At 39.7% G+C, this 15,420-nt stretch overlaps 2 protein-coding genes across 5 annotated transcripts in view; both read right to left on the minus strand.

Moving 5' to 3' along the window:
* The window catches only part of LOC138761496 (paxillin-like), a 184,202-nt gene that overhangs the window by 36,575 nt on the left and 132,207 nt on the right, over positions 1–15,420 (minus strand). For 3 of the 4 annotated variants that reach the window (XM_069933718.1, XM_069933721.1, XM_069933719.1), the window contains exons 6-8: positions 10,695–10,896; positions 7,468–7,615; positions 4,829–6,524 (exon numbers count right to left, since the gene is read on the minus strand). In XM_069933718.1, coding sequence (XP_069789819.1) covers positions 5,418–6,524; positions 7,468–7,615; positions 10,695–10,896 — 1,457 coding nt within the window. In that variant the 3' untranslated portion in view covers positions 4,829–5,417. Of the gene's footprint in view, positions 1–4,828; positions 6,525–7,467; positions 7,616–10,694; positions 10,897–15,420 lie in introns of those variants that run through there. The other variant, XM_069933720.1, reaches the window with a different exon arrangement.
* On the minus strand, positions 2,469–4,745 carry LOC138761497 (uncharacterized). The gene is made up of 2 exons (XM_069933722.1): positions 4,462–4,745; positions 2,469–3,553 (listed from the first exon to the last, which is right to left on the minus strand). The coding sequence occupies exons 1-2, from the start codon at positions 4,723–4,725 to the stop codon at positions 2,654–2,656; spliced, it is 1,164 nt and encodes a 387-aa protein (XP_069789823.1). The 5' UTR covers positions 4,726–4,745; the 3' UTR covers positions 2,469–2,653.

The following is a 15,420-nucleotide window of genomic DNA, read 5'->3' on the forward strand; positions in this document are numbered from 1 at the left end:
TAAATAAAGTTCTTTAGTTCTTCAATTACAGTATTTAGAATTTGCAATTGCAAATTCATGCTGTATAACTAAAAAAACTACATTGCCTTTTCTTGGGGCTTGCAACTGAAAAGACTGCTACGATCCCACATTTTACTTAATATTCAGCATATTTGAATGATAGATAGTTTTGTTGAACAGTCTCTTCATTAGCACCTGTGTGTAGTAAGTCCAATTACCACCGTGATGTGACCTCGCTGGAGTGAAGCTTGAGACTGAATTTGTTCCCTGCTAACGAGTTTGTCAGTTCAGTCCTTGCTTAATAAACAGGATCTTGCTGCACACAATACCAAGCAGTGTACAGCAAACAAGATTCAAGATTCAATTTATTGTCATGTAATAAAAGTGTCATGCCACATGAAATTGCTTTTGCCTGCTGTAAGGCAGATGGATTCACCACCAGCAGATATTGTCTGAAGCGCCTCTTACAGTCAGAGAAAGAGAAACAAAAGAGAGTTCCCCCCAGAGTCACTGAGTGTCCGTAGATTCACCTCCAGTCCAAACCAGATCAGAACCTCCGACACAATAACCCCCTCGCATCCCAGTTCCGATATCTGGTACCCCTTCAGCCAGTCTCCAGTAGTCCACAGAATGGTGCGAGTCTTCCCCCTCCCCCCCCCCCCACCCGCGACAGCAGTGTCCAGCAGCCCACAGCTTCCGTGGGTTCCTCGCCTCGGTCATCAGCAGCTCTCTCCATGTGTGGGTCTTTCAGCCGCAGAGTTCCCTCACTGGTCTGCCGCTGTGATCACCATCCTGTGGGTGGTGGTGGTGGTGATGGTGGGGGGGGATCTCCCAATTTTCTGGTGCCCTGCGCCAGTCCTCTGCTTCCCTGGAGTCTGCAACCCCTCGTTCATCTTTGCCATTGTATTTATCAACTTTTGTCAGGTTTCTGTCAATCCTACTTCACCTACTCAGCTATTATTATCTTTATTTACTTTAAAATGCTAAATAATGATAGTCACTTGCTTGGACAGGCAACAATGTCATATAAGAAAACCCTAAGGAGCTATTTCAAATGTAATTCCAATCAACATCTGCATGGCATCTTTGCATACATACAAGGGCATTGTCTGATAAATGTTACACTTCATAAACAGGTATCAAGAATTTTAGAAAAATGGGATGGCAGATCTGCTTTCCAGTTTCAAATTCATTTTCAATGTGGATGGAGAAGATTGTGGTCTTCAAATTTTAATTAAAAAAAATTAAATTTAGACATACAGCACAGTTACAAGTCCTCCCAATCAACCTTCACCCCTGGTACATTTCGAACGAATAATAAAGTGGTCCCTTCTATTTATCAAATTCCTCTCAAACTCCACATCTAATACACAAGTCATCTTTCTGCACTGTATAATCAGTAGCGGACTCTAGTTTTACATGTAACAAAAAAGATGAAGCATTCCATATGCCTACAGAGAAAATGGGAATTGCAAAAAGCACAAAACTACCAGGAGTAAAACTACATTTTTCTTGAAGAAAACCACACTGTTCACTTCCTTTACTCCACAGAATCAAATATCACGGTGTGACACTTACACTGTGAAAAAAATCCCTCACAAAACAAGTACTTTGTGTTCTTATTCACATTATCATTTTACACATCATTGACCTACAACCCCTGGTACGTTTCGAAAGGTGGGAGGAAACCAGAGACCCCGGGGAAAACCCACACAGACACGGGGAAAACCCAAACTCCTTACAGACAGCGCAGGATTTGAAACCTGGTCCCGATCACTGGCACAACTGCTACATCAACCATACCACCATATTTCATGAACTGAAAAATAAATTTTCAAATTCTCACATTACCAAACCATAAATTCTAAAGACATTTTTTCCCCAGAGAGCAAACTCCCAGATTTGTTAATCTGAAAATGTACGACATCACCTCATACTTCAAAGAAAGAACTTGTGCCAGATGAGCCCTCACTGTGACTCCCAGTTAAAAATTATTGAAGTCTAAATCTAATTTCATGCACACCTTCTGTATCAAAACTGAACAATTTTTGAATCCAATTCATTGATGTAAATCAAAAGCACAATGTGGGGTTCTGTTTTTTTTAAAAAAAAACAGTAAATTACCACCTAATGCAGTGTCTTTATTAGGCAATCAAGGAATCGAATTGAAATTATAATTTGTTTTTTCTCCAGCTGACAAAAACATAACTATACCCTTCATTTGTAACTTAAAAAAAAATATTTTTCACACTATGAACCATACTATCCAAAATAAACAAACATTTCCCTCTTGAATATACACAATGTAATTTTCTCCCCTTTTCCCCCCTCCTTTCCCTCCCTCCTTCCTTCCTTCACCCCTCCCCCTCCCCACCCACTCAACATTCAACCTATATCATTTGTAACTTTTGATAGTAAATCATCCAAGCAGAAAAAACCAGTAAAATTCTGGAAAAGTCCATCAAATTTCATTACTCCCACCAATGACTCCATGATAATCCGTGGTTATCCACGTAATAGTGGCAAGTGAGCTTCAAAATTGGAGATGATAATATGCTCCAACAACTTTTACGATGATTATGTTTAGAGTGGAATGATCCTCTGCCACAACTCTGTATGTCACAATACTTTGTATTTTCATGTTAAAAAATGTTCAGTTCCAAAATACACAAAGTAAAGATGAAACTTCCAAATTATTTTGTAAATAAATAGTTTTCAAAATTATAAATATTAAAGATAGAATAGTCCATGCCTGTGATTGAACAAGTAGAGAGTCTTCGTCACTGATTTTGCCATTGGTTTGACAAGCTATTGACACCATGACTCTGGGAGATGTAGAGAGAGATGGTAGAGGCTCAGCTTGTACAGTAGTGGTCTGTACTCTAGGTAGAGGTGGATAGTGATCTGGCAGCAAAGTGTGTTCTAATTGGATCATAGGTGCATGAGGCTGTTTTGGAAGGGCTGGGGATTTTTCACTTTTATCAAACGAAATGTGGCACTCAGGTCCAGATTGAGATCCTGGACAGATAGAGGATAATGGGGAGGAAGTAGTTAGAGAAGAGGGCTGTGGAAAAGGTGATGGAGGTAGAGAGGGCACAGAGAAAGAAGGTGGTGAGAGCACAGGGCGAGGTGGAGGAGGTAGAGAAGGCACAGGGAGAGGAGGTTGGGGTGGTACAGGGAGAGGTGGAGGAAATGACACTGTGACAGAAAGAGATGGCTCGGGGAGAGGTGGAGGAGAAGGCACTGGGAGATAAGGAAGGGAAGGCATGAGGAGAGGTATTGGCACGGGGAGAGGTGGAGGAGTTGGTACGGGGAGAGATGGAGGAGTTGGCACAGGGAGAAGAGGTAGGGAAGGCACAGGGAGAGGAGAAGGCGGCACAGGAAATGGAGATAGGGAAGGCTCAGAATGAGGAGTTAGGGAAGGATCAGGGAGAGGTGGTGAGAGGGTAACTAGGTTTTGATCTTGCTGTTGCTGCAATAGGGGAGAGGGTGAAAGAGGATGGGGTGATGGAGTAGAGCCCTTCGATGATGGAGGTTCTGGAGTGAGTATTATCTGGAGAGAAACATACAGCTGCTTTAGTTTTTAGAGTTTGACACACTTAAGGGATATCTTTACTTACATAAGTCAAATAGCATCATGCTTTAAGCTGCTGTTTGGGCAAACAATTTCATAATCAGAGCTTTACAACATTCAACGAATATGCGAAGTACAACCAGAGAAATCTTAAAGCTTGCTAAGGTATAATGATGATCCAATCGGTGCCATTTGCAAACAAAGGTTAGTTTTAGCTTTCCAGTCAATGACAAAACCTTGGCATGACCAAACAGTATTTAAAAATCAAATCGTCAGAGCAGGAAGCAAAGGACACAATCACCAAGATTAAACAACGTCATGCCACTTACAACCACTTTGTGAGCATTAGATGCAAAACAATTAGATTCACAGGAGAACTAATGTCCTCATAATAACAAAATTGAGAGAGCCATGCAGACGAATTGTACAAATAAACTGGAGAACTTAAAACAAACCTACAACATGTTGCAGAGTACCACAAACCCCACATCACATGCTCTGAAACTTCAAGTGCACATTTGCAAAAAAGGAAAATTAAAAGCAGGTCAAAGTCATGTCAAACATCTGCAATTAACCTCAACTGCTTCTTACACAGGCACAACCACTCCATCCAATTGCAGCTACAATAACACAGCATAATTACTGTTTAATCAAGCAGAAAATTCCCTACTTTGTCTTTCTGAACCAAATAAATGCAAAGCAGCCATTATCTCAACTCATTGCAATGGGTTTATTCCAGTTCAAACTGGAGTGTTGCCAAACCAACGGAAAAGTCAGACTTACAAAGATAATTGTTAAACAATCCATGCAAAAGTCATTATGATTTTTTTTGCATCAGACACTCATGCATTTCTTTGATACAACCGATCATGCCTTCTCCTCGCTACCTTCTCAACAACATGACCACCTTCCTCACGTTTCTTCGCAGGTTTTGAGGTGATGACCAACCCCTCTGTGAGCCAGTCATCGACCATTTTATTCTTGGGCTCCTTCTTCTTAATTCCCAGCTTTCCATGAAGCTCTGCAATAAGTCTATCCTGTGACAGGTTTTTGTTAAATATGACAGGTCCAAATGTGCGGCGCGGTAAGTTGTCACGGTACATCGGGTGCACGTTCATAGAATGCTTTGTCCTATTAATAAGAGATTTCATCTGCACCAGAGGGAAAATAGCATCGTGCAATCTCAGTCAAGAAAGCAAGCATGAGACACTTGGACAGATACACCCCTCACACATATCACTTCCACTCAACACACCAGTTAACATGCAGTCTTTAATTCATTTGGGGGTACTTTGCATGCTTGTTATGCTCCACACTTTTAAAGAGAAAGCATTAAGAGGCAGCTGTGCAGGCCCGACATCTGCAAGGCCCAGGCAAAAGGCCCAGGCAAAATGGTGCCACTTTTCCAATTCTCTTGACGTAATGTCAGACCTTCTAATTAAAAACTGCTGAAGGCTAGGATTTCACAATTTCCACACCAAAATGGCTTGGAAACAAATGGAGTCAACAGCATATTAAAATGATGTCTGATGTGATGTCACTGGGCCTTCTGAAGAAGTCCAAGTTTCTGCATTATAATCCAAAATATACCAGGCTTACTATTTGCTTGCTTCCCACATAGTGGACAATTAGAAGTAAATGGTGGGTGACAACTAATTTTACCTGCACTGAGACATACTTCCTCTGACTTTTGTACCCTGTGCATACATAGAGCTTTGTTTTTGTGCTGAGTACATACATAGTTAAAGCCGTTTCAGCGCCAGGACTGTTATTAATAGGATTAGAAAGTACGCAAATACTATTCATCACATTGATAGTTGTAAATAAAACTATCAATAATGCTTTAAAATGTCAGTAGCAGCTGGTCATGGATATTGTTAGATGCACAGAGCTGTGCAACAATATAAAAGTTGCATATATTGCTATTCTGACTGAGCAGAATGGGTTCATGCAGCAAATCTTTACAAAGCATTCCACATTCAAGTTTTCTGCCTGCCTGACGAGAAGCAGAAATCCGTTCCACTGCAAGTGTTTGAACTGGAAGCAAACCAAACTTCTCCTCTTCCACTTTCTCTTTTGATTGATGATACTCTGAACAGCCTTTCATGTCACTTTGTGCCACTGCCGTTTCCCTGCTTTGCTTTTGCTGCTGATGTGTTGTTGGTTGTGCGGCCTTTTCATGCAACGACACCGTTGAATTTTCTCCCTCAGTAATATTCCACTGATAGAATGATTTCCCTTTTGGCTCCTGTTCCAAGGAGGAAAGCTCTGTGGCAGCTGGACGCACTAACGGTTTCTTCTTCAACACCACTGTGGATTCAAGGTCTTGTTGCTTAGCCCCCAGGTCCTCTTCTGGCACTGCCTCGGGATACAAGGACAACAATTTATTCAAGGCTTCGTTCATCTCATCGAAGTCTATAATCATGGATTTATTAACCTCCTGTTGTCCACTGCCCGAGGTCAAGGTGGATTTGTAGATTCTTTTAGTAGTTTTTAAAGAACATGGCAGCATTTCACTTTCTGTACATTCTTTTTTACTTTCAGTTTTCTGACTGTCCCTTAGGGTGGTGGTATGTGGCTCAGGAGATTCTGAAATGTGTGTTATTGCTGTCAGAGGAACATTCGTGTCCAGTTTTGAACTTACATTGACAGGTGGATGCACCACTGTGTGATGAAATGATGAAATGGCATGGTTGGATAATGCAGTTGCACAAGCTTGTGATGTACTAGGCTCCTCATCAATGTGCAGCAGCTCCAAGGGACTAGGTGTTCTCGGAAGTGGAGAGAGCAAGCCTGTACCATTGGGAATAAACTGGGAATTGTCGGGTACAGATAAGAGCACCCAAGATGTTGATGGAGATTGGGCAGGAGCAGATGCTAGCAGAGGATTTGGAGAAGATGTTTTCTGCTTTTCATCTGGTTTAAAACTTAGAGGACTTATAGTATCAACCTAAATTGAGGAAAGGAGGGTAACAAAAGAATAGAAAAAAATGAAAAAAAAACATAGAATACAATAGAAAAATAAATAAATGATTTTAATTCATTATTCTTGCTTCATACACTCTTATTATTCAACATCCCTGCCTTTCCTCACCAATAATCAAATTTCTCTTGAGTTCATGACCCATCCTGCAGCAGGGTCCCTCAGCAACTCCCAGCCCATCCATTTCCCTCGCATCTTACATAATTCCACTCCATCCAATCTCCCTAATACACTATGCATCGCACACTTGATCTCTGTCTGCCCATTTTTCCCCAAGGTTCATATCCCAGGAAGTTTGGATCCCAGAGCCACAAATACATTTGTTGCACCTTGCGCCCAAATCTGTACCTCCTAACATACACACTTTGCCTAATCTGTCTCCTCATTACTAGTACCATCATTATCCAAAAAATGTAGGTCGTGCAAAAAGGAGTATAGGATAGTTTTCAACAATACAAGGACCTTTAACAATTCACAGCCAATTCCATTTGATTTCACTCCACGTATAACAAAGGAAAGATAAAAGGATATCTTCTCTATGCAAATTTCAATTAATGGCAGCATAGTTAGTCATCGTTTGAAGCAGCCACATCTAACATACTCCCTTCAGCAAGGGGAAGAAAACACATTTCTGATTATTTTCCAACAGGGAGATCTAGATAGCGCACTTTTCCCCAGATAAACCTTCGCTCAATTTATAAAAAAAAAATCACCAGCTATTTTCTCCAAGATAAAATTGCAGCATTTGAAATTTTTTCCTCCTGATCACTTTACATTGCTTTGACAAAATAACAAAGACTTGCTGCTGGCTGCACCTTTTCGAAGGTGCTTGAACAAACTCTCAGACTTTGTCAATAAGACAGTCTAGTATGCTCCATTAATGAAGGCAAAAAAATCTGATTGTACTTACATTACCGTGAACTTTGAATTCGGAGAGTGATTCCATTAATTCGTCAAGCTCACGAGTCGCTGAGGATGCAGATATGCGAGCCTGCTGTTGGTTCGGAGTGCTACGCTGAGAGGCTGACCCACTCACTGGAGATGCAACTGTTGCAGGACTGAAAAGGAGACCACTCTGGTCAGTAATGTCCAAGACTGCAACAAACCACTAAATAGAAATTAGTATCTGCAAACAAATTCAGAATGTAACCATTTTTAAAATGGCATGTTCTCATATAAGTCCTGAGGAAAAGGTGACGTTCCAAGTCACAACAGTGAGAGACTTGAAAGGGAACCTGGAGATGTACCCATACATTTCCCTTGGTCCAGCTTAATGGAAGATATGGGACTCTTAAGCCACAGTCAGTTCAGACCAATAATGTTCCTAATTCAACATCACACATCCAGTCTGTTTCTCAAAATACACCACAGAGACTTGATTTTGATAAGTTGCTTCTATGGTGTGCTGACGATGGAAAGTTTTTGGGGTAAGATATTCAAAAACCAAGCTACTTTATTCTGGAAGGTGGTCTATTTCTGAAGTGTTATTGGAGTTGCACTGATCTAGGCAAGTAGCCAGTGTTTTATTATTGCTCCTGATTTATGTCTTCAGTACAGTTGAAAGACTTGAGTGTCAAGAACTAACTCTCTTGCCACAAAACACAATCTCTTAGAAGACAAAGGAAGTTCAGCATGTTCTTGATCCTTAACAGCTTTAAAAGTATTCTTAGTGGTTGAATCACAGCATGGTATGGAACCTGCGCAAGATCCAAAGCAGCTCAGAACATGATGAAAACTTCCCTCAGACTCATTTACACCTCCTCCTGCCTAGGAAAAGCAGCCAACATTCTCAACGACCCATCACACCTTGGACATAATCTCTTCTTCCTTCTCCTCCCATTGGGGAGAAGCTTATGAGCACAAAAGCTTACATCAACAAGCGTAAAGACTGTTTCTTTCCTGCAGCAATCAGGCTTCTGAATGAACCCCATAACAGTACTAACATGTTGTTTTTGCTTGGTGCTAAATGATCTTTCTTTTCATTGCAAATTATGCTCTTTTCCTTGACTGTATGAATGTTAGAGATAACCTATTGGTCAGTTTACATAAGAACCCCTTTTCACTGGAATAGGAACTGTGGTTGAGTTTGCTGCTCAGATTTACAGTTACTGAATGGTGCTGCAGGTACAAGGGGTCAAATGGTCATTCCAGCTGAAACTAGTAATTCTAAATTGCAGAGGAGTAAGCTTTAATGGGATGATAAAGAACAACAGGAAAAAGTGGAACAAAATCTTGATATGCAAGACGAATGGAACTGTGGATGACCTTTAAAGGTCAGATGTTTTGATACATTCCCACAAGGGGAAAGATAACAGAAACAAAACCAGAGCTCCCCAGGTGACAGAGAAGAAGAAAAATTGGGAGGCCCATGAAGAACTTCAGATGAATAATTCTAGTGAGAACCAGACGGAATATAAAAACCACGTGAAAAGAAAATTAAGATGAGAGAGAATGCAAAGGGAACCTGTAAGGTTAGATTGGAGAAGATGGTGTTGTTCCTCTAAGGTTAAGAGCAGATTTTGTGGTGTACGAGGTTGAGGTAGGATCACTCCCATTAGCAGATGGTTCAAGAACTAAGGGCACAAAATATTAAATTTTGGGTAAAAGAGAGAAAAAACTCTTCTTAAAACATGCAAACAATGGTTGTGATCTGGAATTTACTACCCACAAGGGTGAAAGAAACAGTATTAATCAATACCTTTCCCCATCAACAGAGAATTGGGTTGTACAAGAGAAAGAATAGTTTGCAGAGTGGGAGTGGTGGGTGAAGGGGGTGATGTGATTGTTCAACTCGGTTTGCTCAGGCCCAATTGGTGAACTGACCTTCTGTGTAATAATATTACAGAACCTCACTGATGTCCACTTTTAAAATGCCAGAGCTCTCCCAACACTCAGGTCTTTCTACTTTTTTCATATTTGGGCTCTTTACCTAACTTATTGCATTGTGCAGGATTCTTCTTCAATTATAAAACAGAATTCCCTTCCTCATGATCAAATGCTGCAATGGGACTTGATGACAGTGTACATACTCAACAGATGCCAACTGTCTGAAAACTCATGTGCATTCTCATTTATTGCAATTATTGGCCAGAAGGGAAATCACAGTGGCAAGCTGAATTGTTATTCAAGGCAATCCTAGTTACAAACACAAATACAGTGATGCGTCACTTAACCTCCACGATATGTTCTGTGATATGGGACATTGTGCGAACACCATATTATATACAGCAAAACTATTTGGGATACCATAAATGCTATATGAGATCTGGCAATCTTATACAAGAGATGTGTACGGGAAGCTGTTGCGTTCACTATGTCTGGTTATGTCCACTACATCCTGTTCTCCAATCTGGATTTCTGAGAATTGGGTTGTACAAGAGAATTGGGTTGTACCTTATGGGACCACGGACATATATGTGGTCAGTCACTGCCTGAACAGACATTATGCAGAGCCTGACTGTATATACAAATATAGATACAGACTGGAAGATCGCTTCATTTAGCACCTTAGCTCTGACCGACACAATAGCAGGGAATCTCTCAGTGTCAATCCATTTCAATTCCCTGTCCCATTCCCACGCTGATATGTTTGTCCATGGGCTCAGGCACTGCCAGACTGAGACCACCTGTAAATTGGAGAAATAATACCTCATATTCCATAATGATCACCTTCCAACCAGATGGCATTAACGTTTTCTTCAGTTTCTGATATACCCCTCATTTTCCCCATCCTTATTTCAACTTTCATTCAGCTGTCTGTCTCTCTCTCTCTCTTTCCATCTCCCTCTGTCTCCTTTCCTCCAGCTCTGTATTCAGAGCTTCCCCAACCAATTCTCATCTTTCCTCTCCTCAATGTCAATTTATCACCTTTTGTCTGGTGGTCTGTGCTCCTCCCTTTCCCCCCAGCCTTTTTTATTCAGACACCTGCCTGCTTTTTGCTCATACCTTGAAGTGGCCTCAGCCACAAAATGTTGGTTATATATCTTTACCTCCTATGGATGCTGCGAGAGCTGATCCAGCATCTTTATGTTTCTACTACAGTCACAGGGTCTGTTGACGTTTGTGCTTCACTACAAATATAGATTTAGTCTTTTGCCAGATAAGTGAGAATCGATTGAAAGAACAACTCATGCACACCTGGGACTGGGAACTGAGCTCTCCAGTTCATCTAATAAGCTTTCCACACTTGGCCGTACATCTTCAATTCCTCGTCCCCCATTTCTTTTGGGTTTTTCTTTTGTTGGGGGAGGCACTTTTTTCCCCATGTGAGTTCCATTTTCTTGACCAGTGTATTGTGAGCCACTGAGAGGAGTAGAATGCGGACTGCGGTTAGACTCATCTGAGGAAGGACAGGAAAACCAGTGAGATAGCCAGAATTTCTCAAAACTATCCATCAAGATTCATTTTTTTCCCCTTAAAGCTCTTGCTATTTGTAATGTAAATCAAGAATTTGCATTTAAACCAGCCACCATTCTCAATGGCAAACATAGGACCAAAGCATGTTTACGGGGGAACCAGAGACGAAAATTAATTTTTTTTTTTTAAACGTAGTCAGTAGGAGAGAAATACGGAAGATACCAACTTCACAGGGAAGGCTGCTCATAAACTTATAGCAGAGTCCTCAGGAGGCCAAAGAGAAAAAAAAGGTTGAGAATGGCTCATTTAAACTATACTGCAGATATTCCTCAGCACATCCTGCAGAGCTTTCCAACTTATGGATTACTTCAGAACTATGATTATTATTGAAATGGACCAGGCAAATTGCACTTCAAAAAGGTATTTGACAAGGCCCCACATAAAGGGCTGCTGCGTAAATTAAAAGGTCATGGGACTGGAGGGAGTGTGCTAGCATGGACTGAAAATTGGTCATCACAAAGATGTGGAATAAATTGTGAGCTCTCAGGTTAAAAGGATGGGACTAGTGCAGTACTCCAGGGATCAGATCTTGGTCCTCTATTTACATCAATGTCCTGGAAATGAGGGCAAAATGCAAAGTGTCCACCTTTGTTGATGACATTGAAGGGCAGGTTCTAATGAAGATATTGTGACTGCAAAGAAATAGATATAGAATGAATGAAATTGACAAATGTTGTTTCAAGGGGGAAAGTGGAAGTTCATTTGCTTTGGTAAGGGGGTATCAAAAATCAGATTATCTAAATGAAAAATGGTTTAAAATGAATGAAGTACAGAGGATCTAAGTGTTGAAGATGGATCACAAAATGCTGTCAAGCAGTTACTGACAGTACTGACAAACTCCACATTAGCTTTATTGCAGAGGGTGAGAGTTTAGAAATAGGGAAGTTTTAATACAATTAACACGTCCTATTATTATAGGCAAGTCCTTTCACCGATTCAAATCATATTTAATTTTAGACAATATAGATAATGTAATTCATATAAATTATTATAATTGCTATCTATCATAATACCCAAATACTTAATCTGATTCATCCATTTAAATTTAACAATATGCCTACAAAGCGTGTAATTCATTTCAGCTAAAGGCATAATTTCACTCTTTTCCCAATTGATTTTATATCCCGATACTTCACCGTACAGCTCCATTCTATCATGCAGACTTCCCAAAGATTTCAAAGGTTGTGTTAAATATATCAAAATGTCATCTGCAAACAAATTTATTATATATCAAAATGTCATCTGCAAACAAATTTATTTTAAATTCATCAGATTTCACCTTCAATATCACTATCTTGTCTAATCATCTGAGCCAAAGGTTCAATAACCAATGCAAATAGCGCTGGTGACAAAGGGAAGCCTTGCCTAGTCGATCTAGTTAACATAAAAGGTGAAGATACCTGTCTATTTGTCACAACTCGAGCAGTAGGACTTTTATATAAAGCCTTAATCCAACCCAATAAAAAATGGCCCAAAATTAAATTTCTCCAAAATTGTAAACAAAAAGCATCATTCCACTCTATCAAAGGCCTTCTCTGCATCGAGAGAAATTCCTATAATATTAATAGGACATGTTAATTGTATTAAAACTTCCCCATTTCTAAACTTACCCTCTGCAATAAAGCTAATGTGGAGTTTGGCTCTGAATTACTGTCAGTAACTGCTTGACAGCAATTACCATTGGTTGGTCAGATTTCTCCCGAGAAACATTAATTAAAGAAATCAACTTTACAATATTATCTGCTGAGTAACGATTTTTAATAAAACCCACCTGATCTACATGAATTAAATCTGGTAAGTATTTAGCTAATCTATTAGCCAGAACCTTGGCAACAATTTTATAATCTACATTCAATAAAGAAATAGGTCTATAAGATCCTGTTACAATCTGGAGCCCGTATTTGAAATATATGGGGTTGAATTATTAATCTTTCTCCAATGCATTGATGGTGTTGCTCCGAACCATGGCAAATAATTGAAGTGTTACATTAATTGATCTCCTTTCTTTCCACTTTTTCTTTTCTTTTGGGGTAGTTTTGTGTTGTAAGGGGTAAAATAGTATGTATGGATTAATGTTTTATTTGTTTATATTTTTATTGTATGATTTATCATGATTAATAAATAAAAAAATTTAAAAAGGAAAATTTTGATACAATTATACAGTGTCAGTGAGACCACATCTTCAATCTGCACAATATATTGGTCCCCTTCCCTAAGAAATTATGTAGTGGCATTGGAGTAAGTGCAAAGGAGATTCACCTTGCTATTTCATGGAATGAGGAAATATCCTATAATTGGAGGATAAACAGGCTGCATTCATACTTTTTGGAGTTTGAAAGAATGAGGGATGTCTATATTGTTATGAGTCCAAAGGACCCCAAAACCCAGCAGCAATAGACATTCACCAAGACAAATGGTTTTTAAAACAAAAGTTATTTTTAATCAACTTTAAACATGATAATAGAATCAGACTTTAACGTGACTCTATAATTAACCCCCTTCTAATTCGAAGAGGATGTGAATGTAATGTGTGTGTAAATTTAAGAAAAGTTCTTTGGTTCACAGTTCAATCTCACTTCTCCTTCTTCTAAGTTCTCTGGATGCAGGCAATTCTTATACTGTGTACAGAATTCAACATGTATAAAGTTCACCAGGCTTTGGTGCTTGAAAGGTAAACATTTACTGCTCAGGAAGGTTCTTGTAGGGTTTGCAGAGAGAGATTTGTTGTTCCAGGATTTCCATAACTGAGGTACCACCATTAGTCACCTCAAGGTCTTGCTGATGAAACTTGCCTCATCAGGGTTCTCCAGAAGGTAACCTCTTTCTTTAGGCTACCACAGAGCTCCTTTCTGTTCCCCTTATTCCAAGAGAAACATCAGACAGAGAGCACTTCCAGCCATTCTCTGCTTTGGAACTTTTAATCAGTTTCAACCAGCTCTTCCTGGCTTGCACTGTTCAGCTGCTTTTCAGTGTCACCCACACACAAGCTGACTGAGAGCTTGTTACTTCTCTCTCTCTCTCTAACTCAGACTTCCAGCAAGCCCATGTGACTCTCTCACTTGGAGAACTCCCACCTTCTCCAGAAAACAACAGGAGTTCTTCTCCTTAGTCAAGGTGTTGTCTTAGATAAACAAAACCCAGGAGTGACATTTCTGTGAGCACTTTGCAGAAAGGTACTTGTAGCTACCTGTCTCCAGTTCCAAACAATGGTTATTCATTTTATGAAGTTATTTCAATTAGCACCTACTTGTGAATGTACATAACATTCTCCAGAGGTCTTCAGTATTTCTTCACTTTCAAATAAGATCTGTTTTAAAATGTGTGTATGTATGTAACCTACTCTAAATCTTACCAACTTCTCCCCAAATATTACCAAATTCTCCCAAATTATTAATCCATCACAATTATAACCATACAACAATTATAGCACAGAGACGGGCTGTAAACATGCAAGATCATGAGAGGGCATGCCAGGGTTAATGTCATTTGCACAAGTGGAAGGGTCTTAAAAAATGGGGCAAAGTTTCAAGATAAGGGACCTTTTATATAAGTGGCAGAAGTTGAAAAGTCTTTACTCAAATTCTCTTCCTCGAGAATGTTGTTGAAGTTAGCTCATTCCAAGTCTTTAAAGAGGTAAATCATTTTTTTTTTAATAACCCAGGGATTGAGGACTATGGGGATCAAAAGGGGTTCTAGGAGAAATCAACCATGATCACCTTGAATGGCAGAGCATGCTTGATGGGCAACTCCTATTTCCTTGTGTTCTTGTATAGCAAATGAATGAATGAACAGAGAATCCAAATTTGGTGCTGCAGATTAAAGGAGAATGTTATTCGAAATAATGTGGTAGCTTTTGCCTTGATCTGTGGATTAGATTAGATATTGGTTCATGTCTTTATTTGGAACAAAGTCCACTGAAGCATCAAGCTGGATTGTGCACTCATATTTGTAGTTGACATTTAAATCCAACCTTCAACTCCAAGAAAAGAAAAACATTCTTCAACTTTGAAAGTAATTAGCTATTTACGTGTATGTGTCAAGCCTTGCTTTGCTAACTCGATGGGATGTAGTGGACTGTGATGAAGGCTTTTAAAGCTTGCAGAGGGATAGGGACCACTTGGAAAATGGGCTGCAAAATGGCAGAGGGAATTTAATGCAGACAGGTGTGAGGTGTTGCACTTTGGGTCGACAAACCTTGATGGTAAATGGTAGGGCACTGAAGAGTGTGGTAGAACAGAGGGATCTGAGAAAACAAATACATAATTCCTTGAAAATTGAGTTACAGATAGATAGGATTGTCAAGAGAGCATTTGGTACTTTAGCCTTCATAAACCAAGGAACTGAATATAGGAGCTGTGAAGTTGTACAAGTCATTGGTGAGGCCAAATTTGGCATATTGTTTTAGTCACTGAGCTACAGGAAAGATATTAATAAGACTGAAAGAGTG

This window comes from Narcine bancroftii, chromosome 4, assembly GCF_036971445.1.
Source record: "Narcine bancroftii isolate sNarBan1 chromosome 4, sNarBan1.hap1, whole genome shotgun sequence".
Lineage (NCBI taxonomy): Eukaryota > Metazoa > Chordata > Chondrichthyes > Torpediniformes > Narcinidae > Narcine > Narcine bancroftii.